This window comes from Leuciscus leuciscus (assembly GCF_965113295.1).
Source record: "Leuciscus leuciscus genome assembly, chromosome: 8".
NCBI lineage: Eukaryota > Metazoa > Chordata > Actinopteri > Cypriniformes > Leuciscidae > Leuciscus > Leuciscus leuciscus.
Window position 1 is genome coordinate 803880 of NC_138732.1, and position 10705 is coordinate 814584.

General features: G+C 51.5%; 1 protein-coding gene across 1 annotated transcript; it reads left to right on the plus strand.

The window, feature by feature from the left end:
- Positions 1–368: 368 nt before the first annotated feature.
- Positions 369–8949, plus strand: LOC309505274 (uncharacterized protein; the record flags this gene model as incomplete). Its single annotated transcript, XM_082178655.1, has 3 exons — positions 369–399; positions 973–1517; positions 7976–8949. The coding sequence occupies 3 exons, from the start codon at positions 369–371 to the stop codon at positions 8834–8836; spliced, it is 1437 nt and encodes a 478-aa protein (XP_082034781.1). The 3' UTR covers positions 8837–8949.
- Positions 8950–10705: the final 1756 nt, after the last annotated feature.

The following is a 10705-nucleotide window of genomic DNA, read 5'->3' on the forward strand; positions in this document are numbered from 1 at the left end:
ATAAGCATGAGCCCCGTCTGATTGGTCGTGGCGGCGGTGTTGCAACAATCTATAGAGATATTCTTAATGTTACCCAGAAAACAGGTGACAAGTTTAATTCGTTTGAAGTACTTGTACTAAATGTTACGCTCTTAGATGTAAGAAAAAAAATCCCTATTCTCTCTAGCCTTGGCTACCGTATATAGACCGCCTGGGCCTTACGCTGATTACCTAAAAGAGTTTGCAGACTTTCTCTCAGATCTATTGGTCAATGTCGATAAAGCATTAATTGTTATCACACTACATCCTTATGCTTCGCTTTCTGCCAGGACTTTTACTGACTTTTCTCAACTCACAGAAGTGATGTCAACGTCCGATCTAGCAGTAGCATGACCCATCAGGCAAGTGTTATGTCACCGGGTGAAAACCTGGCAAATCCAAAAAATTCCTCATTGGTCCTAAATCTGGCTCTGTTGGGTGTTGGCCATAACGAGCGCCAGCTGAAGCAAATCAGCTGCTCTTCATTGAAGCACGTGCTCAGGAAAAGGAGCATAAAAAGGGAGTGTTTGAGCAGTGTGAGAGTTGGGCAGGCAGCAGTGTGTGTTCTGACAGCGGCGGGGAAGTAAGACGGCTGAAGGTTTAATGCCAGATCGGGGTTCTACTGTGAGATTCCCCGAGGCATGCTCATTTAGTGAGTTTTTCCGAGGAAAACACGAACAGCAACACAATGAAGTAAGTGAGAAGATTATACAGGAGAAAAAAAGGGAGTGACTGGCAGAAGTGAAAGAGGAAACCACTGCAGGATATTGAGTGACTCACCGGGGAAAAGTTAAGTGCACCTTTCTGTTGATTACCTGTTGAGAAAACCACATTTGAAGATTGACCATTCACCAGTGTGCAACTAACCTTTGTTGCGAGAGCAAAGGCGGGTAAATTACCACAGTCCTGTCTCACTTGTTATTGCCTGATCCACCGTCACTGTCTGTCCCTCAGAAGAGGTGAGGAAGCTGCTGTCATTCGATCGGCTGTTCCATGAACACGTCCACAAGCTGAGTCTGAGCACCGTCACTGTCTGTCCCTCAGAAGAGGTGAGGAAGCTGCTGTCATTCGATCGGCTGTTCTATGAACACGTCCACAAGCCGAGTCTGAGCACCGTCACTGTCTGTCCCTCAGAAGAGGTGAGGAAGCTGCTGTTATTCGATCGGCTGTTCTATGAACACGTCCACAAGCCGAGTCTGAGCACCGTCACTGTCTGTCCCTCAGAAGAGGTGAGGAAGCTGCTGTCATTCGATCGGCTGTTCTATGAACACGTCCACAAGCCGAGTCTGAGCACCGTCACTGTCTGTCCCTCAGAAGAGGTGAGGAAGCTGCTGTCATTCGATCGGCTGTTCTATGAACACGTCCACAAGCCGAGTCTGAGCACCGTCACTGTCTGTCCCTCAGAAGAGGTGAGGAAGCTGCTGTCATTCGATCGGCTGTTCTATGAACACGTCCACAAGCCGAGTCTGAGCACCATCACTGTCTGTCCCTCAGAAGAGGTGGGGAAGCTGCTGTTCATTCGATCGGCTGTCCTAAGAACATCTCCACGAGCCGAATACTTACCTGTTCTGTCCGTGGGGAAATCTGAAGGCGAGCAGAAGCCTCTGTCCATCCTACAAGCACATTCTGACGAGTTGAAGGAACGAGAAGAAATTACTGTCTGTCCTGCAAGCACCTTTCTGACGAGTCGAAAAGACGAGAAGAAGCCATTGTCCCACCCACGAGTCAGAGAAGAGGAATATCCCTCCCCCCAGCTCCTCTTCCCAAACCGGGGTCCAGCCACGAACATTCTCAACACTGTTTTTATTCTTTTAAATTAATAAAAACTTACCTTTAGAAGTCATTCTGTTGTCCGCCTCTTGGTGTCCTCTGGTGTCTGCTCCTCCGGAGTGTGGTAATTGTCCCTCGGCCCTAACATCGGTTACATAACTTTTGGCGTAAGTCGGCAGGGTTACCACTCGGAGTTGAGCGGCCAGAGGACCCAGGATGGCGGACGAAGATTTGCCAGCCGCCCGACAACCAATGGCATCTATGTTTATGGGAGTCCCGTGGGCCCAGAAGTATGGTGGGTCTGGCTCAGAGTTAAGTTTAACGGACTGGAGAGCGCAAGTAGAATACTTGGCCGGACTGCAAGGGCTCCGCGAAGCCCAGAAGATACAATTCGTATTGAATTCGCTTGAGGGGGAGGCGAAGAGGGAAGTCCGAGCAGCGCCTGAAGCCGTCCGAGCGACCACACAGGCCATATTTGAATTCTTGTCCAGGCAGTATGGTGATTCCACTCCAGTGGCAGTGCTACGAACACAGTTCTTTAACTGTAAGCAGGGACCTGGACAGACCCTACGAGCATTCGCTTTGCGATTACGAGAACAGTTCTCTAGACTGAAGAGTCGAGAGCATCATGGACTGGGTGAGGAAGAGACACTACTCAGAGATCAGTTCCTCTTGGGGTTACGAGAAGGTCCAATACGACAGAGTCTGAGACTGCAGCTTCGAAGGGATGCCGCCTTGACATTCGAAGATTTACGTAAGGAGGCCCTAGCCCTGGAACAGGATCACCAACAGACCGTGGAGACACCGGTGTGTATGGCTGCAAGTGGAACGAGTGCCTCAACACAGCCCGAACCGACAGACTGGAAGCAAGCCCTACGTGCAGAGCTGATGAAAGACGTCCGAGAAGAGATGGCTGAATTCTCAAAATCCATTCTTGGGGAACTCCGCCGTGGGCGGCCAGAGCCCTTGCCTTTACCTCGGGAACGGTCGTATTCTGACGGAGGGAGGGATCCGGGAAGACGCACCAGCCGCCTGTTCAGTTCCAGGTTCCAGTGGGATGAACAGGGGCGCCCGATCTGTAACACCTGCGGAGAGTCAGGACATTATAGCCGCCAATGCGGCTCCCGACAGAACTCGCAGGGGGGGTTTTTAGAACGACCGGCCACTGTGGGTCAAGTGGTCGGGACCCCCCGGGTGGACCCTTGCGTTAATCCAGCCCCACGAGATGGCCTGGTGGGACATTGCCCCCTCGTGGAGATCAAAATCAATGGTGTTACTGTTCGGTGCCTGGTAGACACAGGATCCCAGGTTACCATGCTTGCTGAGAGTCTGTCCAAAGATCTGTTCGATGCTCATCACTTACCTGAAGCTGAAGTCCCCTGGCTCACCCTGCGAGGAGCAAATGGCCTGAACATCCCCTACATCGGGTATCAGGTTACCAACTTCGAGATCCATGGCACCACGATCCCACAAAAGGGAGTCGTGATTGTGCGAGACTCCTGTCTGGGGGAACATCGAGCCCTGTTGGGGATGAATGTGATCATGGACTGTTGGGAAGAGCTGTTTCGGGCTGGTCCTCTCCGTTACACCTCCACAGCCGAGAAGAACGAGTGGGAGCGTGTTGTGACCGACTGTCGGCGAGTGCAGGTCGCAAGCTCCCAACGAGATCGGGAAGACGTTGGTCGGGTAGCCTGTCGCTATGCTGTCTCTGTCCCTGCCCGGAGCGAGGCTGTGGTCTGGGTTCGGCTTCCAGAGCGGGCCTATGGCCCCGAAGATTGCATCCTTGTTGAGCCCCACTGGGAGTGCCAGACTATTGAAGTCGCTCGGGGGTTAACAGTAGCCCGTCGGGGCCGAATTGCAGTCAAAGTGAGGAACATGAATACTTACCCTGTTCACCTCTACCGGCACCAACGACTGACCCGTATCACGCCAGTAAGTCCCCATCAGGTGAGGGAGGAGCAGGAGGTCCGCTTCTGCCAGGTGAGCGCAACAGTGGTTGAAGTCGGTTTGGCGAGGGAAGAGTCTTGTCCTGGTCCCGCTACACGAGGCATGCCGACCCACCTACTGAGCGAGTCCCTGCAGGGGGAGGGCCTATTAGAGGAACAAACCCGCCGACTTCAGAGTTTACTGGCCAAGTGGCAACACGTCTTTTCCACCCATGATGAGGACTATGGGTGCACCGATATAGTCAAACACGCTATACCTACCGGAGACGCTCCACCCAGTCGAGAGCGGTACCGTCCGGTACCCCCGACTTTATATACAGAAGTCCGTGCCTTACTAAAAGGGATGTTGGGACGTGGAGTAATTCGAGAGAGCAGCAGTCCATGGGCCGCCCCAATTGTCCTAGTCCGTAAGAAGACGGGCTCTTGGAGATTTTGCGTAGACTATCGCAAACTGAACTTGGTGACGAAGAAGGATGCCTTCCCCCTGCCCCGGATCGAGGATTCCCTTACGGGGCTGACCAACGCCAGCTGGTATTCCACCTTGGACTTGGCGAGTGGCTACTGGCAGGTGAGAGTGGAGGAACAAGATCGCGAGAAGACTGCCTTTACCACCCCCTTTGGCCTGTTTGAATGGGATCGTATGCCCTTCGGCCTCTGCAACGCCCCTGCGACCTTCCAGAGGCTTATGCAGCGATGCCTGGGAGGGCAGCTGATGGACTCTACCCTGGTCTATCTGGACGATGTGATCGTCTACTCCCCCGACTTCAATTCCCACTTGTCACATCTGGAGCAAGTCTTCCGGGCGATGGAGCGGTATGGGCTGAAGCTCTAGCCAGGGAAATGCCAGCTCCTCAAAAAGGAGGTTCAGTTCCTGGGGCACCGAGTGAGCGCTGCAGGGGTGGCCGTCGATCCAGAGAAGGTGTCCGCGGTGCAGGGTTGGGTCCCACCGAAAACCGTGAGGCAGGTGCGATCCTTTCTGGGATTCGTCGGCTACTACAGGCGCTTCATAAAAGACTTCTCAAAAATTGCAAAACTCCTGAATCAGCTGTTGGCCGGGGCTGGTGTGTCACGGAGCCGGAGTTCCCCCACCATCACCTGGAGTCCGGAGTGTGAGACCGCCTTCCACCGACTTAAGCAGGAGTTGTTACAGGCCCCCATTCTGGCTTATGCCGATTTCACCCAGCCTTTCATCCTCTACACCGACGCTAGCAACAGCGGATTGGGAGCCGTACTGGCCCAACGACAAGACGGAGCGGAAAGGGTCATTGCCTACGCCAGTCGGAGCCTCCACCCTGCTGAACGGAACGATGCCAATTACAGCTCTTTTAAAATCGAGCTGCTGGCCCTGAAGTGGGCTTTATGTGAGAAGTTTAAGGATTACCTGTGGGGAGCCGAAGTACTGGTGGTAACCGACAACAGTCCACTGGTGCACCTCCAAACCGCGAAGCTAGGGGCGGTGGAGCAGCGGTGGGTGGCCCAGCTCGCCAACTTCAACTATCGGCTACAATATCGACCAGGCCGAGAGCACATAAATGCCGATGTCCTGTCCCGATTTCCACCAGCTAGAGAAGGGGGAACTCCAGGGCCAGAACCAGAAGAAGGGCTGATGGTGGGAGTAGTGGAAGCACCTGGAACACGAGCGGAGGGAGTACCAGTAAGTTGGGGGTGGGACCCCTGTCGATGGAGGGAACGGCAAGAGCAGGATGCAGGGTTGGCTACCCTACGTACCTACCTGGAGCGGAACAAACTCCCTGAGGTGGAAGAACGACGGGAACATCCAGGGAGAGTAAGGAAGCTTCTGGGGCAGTGGAAAAGATTGAAGTTGCGAGATGGTGTGATCTGCAGGTCCGTTCTGGACTCCAGGACCCACGAGCTGGTGTCCCAAGTGGTGGTGCCCGAAGCCCAAATCCAGCCGTTGCTCCAGGCCTATCATGACAAGCTAGGACATCAGGGCCAAGAACGGACGGTGTCACTACTGCGCCGGCACTTCTTTTGGAGTGGGATGGAAGAGTCGGTGGGGAGGTATGTACAAGGATGCCCCCGTTGTACGCTGTTCAAGTCCCGGCGAGACGTGAGGGCCCCCATGGTCCCAGTAAGACCTAGAGCCCCGTTGCATATGGTGGCTATGGATTTTTTGACCTTAAGTCGCCCTACCGATCGCTACCAGAACATCTTGGTAGTCACCGATTTATTCACCAAATATGCCTGGGCCATACCAACTTTAGACCAGACCGCCACCACCACTGCCAGTGCTCTATGGAGACACGTCTTCCAGCCCTTTGGATGTCCGGAGACGCTCCATTCCGACCAAGGGCCGAACTTTGAGTCCCGTGTCGTCCAGGAGCTATGCAATCTGTACGGATGCCGGAAGACCCGCACCACGCCTTATCACCCACAGGGGAACGGGGGGTGTGAACGTTTTAATCAGACGCTCCTGAGCCTGTTAGGGACATTGGACGCGGACCACCAAGGGTACTGGACGGACAGTCTACCGGCCCTGCTACAGGCCTACAATAATAGCATCCACAGCACAACGGGGTATGCCCCTACTTACCTGATGTTTGGGAGACATGTACGTCTGCCCACGGATCTGCTGTTAGGGACGGCTCCAGCTGAGGCCCCCGCCACCACCACCGAATGGGTACACCGACACCACCGCCAACTCCACTCTGCCTACGACAAGGTATCCAAACATCTCGATGTCGCAGCCAAGAAAAACAAGCGCTTGTACGACCGCACTGCCCGAGAGGCCCCTTTGTTGCCCGGAGAACGGGTGCTGGTACGGGATAACCGGCGCCAAGGGAAGGGGAAACTTAGTGACCGGTGGGAGACCACCCCCTACGTAGTGGAGCAACGGCAGAGGCCTGATCAGCCCGTGTACACCATCCGTCCCGAGGGTAAGCCCGGCCCCGTTAGAGTCCTGCACCGAAACTTGCTGCGCCCCTGTCCAAATTACCCGAGACAAGAGCCAGAGGCACTAGCGCCTGTGGCCCCTGCACCACCTTGGGTGGGCTGGGCTATGATCCGTAGAGCCCCCACTCCAGAGCCAAGAGAGGAAGAACCCGCTGCCCCAGCTCGACGCTCCCAACGGGAGACCCGAGGAGTACCCCCTGCAAGATACGGAGAATGGGAGTCTGTGCCCCGTTCTCGGGACTAGAACGGATCCGGTGGGGGAGGGTGTCACCGGGTGAAAACCTGGCAAATCCAAAAAATTCCTCATTGGTCCTAAATCTGGCTCTGTTGGGTGTTGGCCATAACGAGCGCCAGCTGAAGCAAATCAGCTGCTCTTCATTGAAGCACGTGCTCAGGAAAAGGAGCATAAAAAGGGAGTGTTTGAGCAGTGTGAGAGTTGGGCAGGCAGCAGTGTGTGTTCTGACAGCGGCGGGGAAGTAAGACGGCTGAAGGTTTAATGCCAGATCGGGGTTCTACTGTGAGATTCCCCGAGGCATGCTCATTTAGTGAGTTTTTCCGAGGAAAACACGAACAGCAACACAATGAAGTAAGTGAGAAGATTATACAGGAGAAAAAAAGGGAGTGACTGGCAGAAGTGAAAGAGGAAACCACTGCAGGATATTGAGTGACTCACCGGGGAAAAGTTAAGTGCACCTTTCTGTTGATTACCTGTTGAGAAAACCACATTTGAAGATTGACCATTCACCAGTGTGCAACTAACCTTTGTTGCGGGCAGTGTGTGTGATCTTGTTGACAGAACGAAGCGGAGTAACTGGAACAGCTGGGAGGATCGCTGATGTGTTCATGCTGATCTTCTGAAACCATTATTTTTCGAGTCATCCACCCTACAGAGAGAGGAGAAACGAGTCGATTAATCACTGTGGAGATGAAGTGAGTTTGCAGTGTCTGAAAGAGTGAAGTGCACAAGTGTGAAGATTTACAAGAGTGATTTATGCACAAGTGTGGTGAGATCAAACGACTGCGTTCTCCTGAAACTTTGATGGATGAATATTGACTTATGACTGTGAAGATTCCTTCAAATTGATCTGTCTAAAGCTGTGTCCAGGTTCCCACTTGAGTGTACGGTGTGGAGGGAAAGAGCTCAACGTACCCCGAGTACCACACTTCACGAGCACTCTCTCTCACGTCCACGAAAGCCCAGTCTCACGAACTCTCCCAACGACGCCGCTCTGTTACGCACGGAACGAGAGCAAAGGCGGGTAAATTACCACAGTCCTGTCTCACTTGTTATTGCCTGATCCACCGTCACTGTCTGTCCCTCAGAAGAGGTGAGGAAGCTGCTGTCATTCGATCGGCTGTTCCATGAACACGTCCACAAGCTGAGTCTGAGCACCGTCACTGTCTGTCCCTCAGAAGAGGTGAGGAAGCTGCTGTCATTCGATCGGCTGTTCTATGAACACGTCCACAAGCCGAGTCTGAGCACCGTCACTGTCTGTCCCTCAGAAGAGGTGAGGAAGCTGCTGTTATTCGATCGGCTGTTCTATGAACACGTCCACAAGCCGAGTCTGAGCACCGTCACTGTCTGTCCCTCAGAAGAGGTGAGGAAGCTGCTGTCATTCGATCGGCTGTTCTATGAACACGTCCACAAGCCGAGTCTGAGCACCGTCACTGTCTGTCCCTCAGAAGAGGTGAGGAAGCTGCTGTCATTCGATCGGCTGTTCTATGAACACGTCCACAAGCCGAGTCTGAGCACCGTCACTGTCTGTCCCTCAGAAGAGGTGAGGAAGCTGCTGTCATTCGATCGGCTGTTCTATGAACCCGTCCACAAGCCGAGTCTGAGCACCATCACTGTCTGTCCCTCAGAAGAGGTGGGGAAGCTGCTGTTCATTCGATCGGCTGTCCTAAGAACATCTCCACGAGCCGAATACTTACCTGTTCTGTCCGTGGGGAAATCTGAAGGCGAGCAGAAGCCTCTGTCCATCCTACAAGCACATTCTGACGAGTTGAAGGAACGAGAAGAAATTACTGTCTGTCCTGCAAGCACCTTTCTGACGAGTCGAAAAGACGAGAAGAAGCCATTGTCCCACCCACGAGTCAGAGAAGAGGAATATCCCTCCCCCCAGCTCCTCTTCCCAAACCGGGGTCCAGCCACGAACATTCTCAACACTGTTTTTATTCTTTTAAATTAATAAAAACTTACCTTTAGAAGTCATTCTGTTGTCCGCCTCTTGGTGTCCTCTGGTGTCTGCTCCTCCGGAGTGTGGTAATTGTCCCTCGGCCCTAACATCGGTTACAGTTATTTTAACATAGGCGTAATTTGCGGGTGGGACATGTCCCCACCACTTTTTGCTAAGGTCGATATCGTCCCCACCACTTTTGAAACATCTCGTGGCACTAATATACCAATACAAATAAATAAAACATCTTCAGTTAACTAGCAGAGCATTCATTTAGATTGTTTGTTAAAAAAGAGGCGATCTAGCGCTGAAATGTGTTGTTTTTGAAATCAAGTGATCAAAGTGCTCGTTGCCGCTGCGATCAGTTGCGCGGATACTGTGTTCTCTTGTGGCTTGCGCACAGTCTTCACTTGGACGCGCTTCAATCCGTTGTGGAGACTCTCTATTCGTTCCGGTGAAATTACAAAACAAAATGCACACAACCATGTCCTTGCCTGATATACAACCACTGATAAACATAAACGGTTTTGATAAAAAAAATAAAAAAAACGTATACGAGTGCGGATTAGAACCCAGAACCTCTGACACGCTTGGCAAAAGTTCTGCCACTGGACCATTTAAATACACACCTAAAATTGTTGGATCTGTTTATTTATTCACGTGAAAATTATCACCACTAACAACGTATATTAAGTGCACTCAATAACGTCCACAATGGTGTCGGACACCCGAATGGCTGTTCCCTCAAATAGTGCCATATTTAAAGTGTTTTGGCTTTTAGTATGAATATGTTAGCCTTACTGTTATCTATAAGCTAGTGTACACCAAAACAATGACAAATTTCGCATTTATAAGACCAAACCCAACGTTGAAAATGAAAATCAGTTTCAAGTACAGTAAAATCAAGTAAAGTACAGATACTCAAAGTGTACTTAAGTACAGCACTCAAGTAAATGTACTTTGTTACTGTTCACTTCTGGTTGTTTTACACAACAAGGATATATTCCCATTGGGTTGTTGGGTTTTCATGTTTAATGGGAACTTTAGACATAATGATTTTTATACTGTACACACTGTGTGATCCCCTAACTCTAATGTAACAGTTATGGGTGGGTCATCTACGGACATATAATGTTACGGACATATTATCATGGAACAGTTCAGCCTATCCACAGAGATATTTGAACTATTTGCACTGTATTTATCAATGGGAAATACATCATGCTAAAATAATCTGTCATATATTGTTTTTTTGATGGCCGATGCCGATATCTTAGAAAACAGGGTAGCCGATGGCCGATATAAAGGCATGTCATATTTAAAGCTGCCGTCGGCAAATTTTTTTTTATCATATTCAGTGAAATCAACACTATAATCCGACAGAACAACATAAATAAAGTGGTTTTAGAAAAAAACCTGAGCTTCTAACTACACCTGGAGCGTGTTATTTGTTTTGCAAAAATCCACCGCTCCCGGATCATCGGGTCCAATCAGCGCTGGGGGGTGTGAGATCTGACTGTCAATCACAGGTTGTGCACACGCCACAGATCCCACTCCCCCCTCTCGCGCACGTTACAATCACATGCACACGCAAGTTCGCAGGTGTGTAGTGTGTTGGATTGTACGAAGCGTGATGGCGGAGAGAAAATCTACTAACAAGCTTTCAATTCCTCGGTTATTGCTATCTATGGGTAGATTAGCCAGGACAGCCTACCTCCGAGTCCATGGTGTTGATCGATGCTGAACGGCGCGGACGCGTTCACATGAAATCTGGTGCACACGCACTGACGAGCACGACCTCGATGGGAGGGTGCTCGCTGGTAGTGGGGGAGAGGCATGAGAGTTGTAAACATTCAACATTTTGGCTAAATAGACCCAATC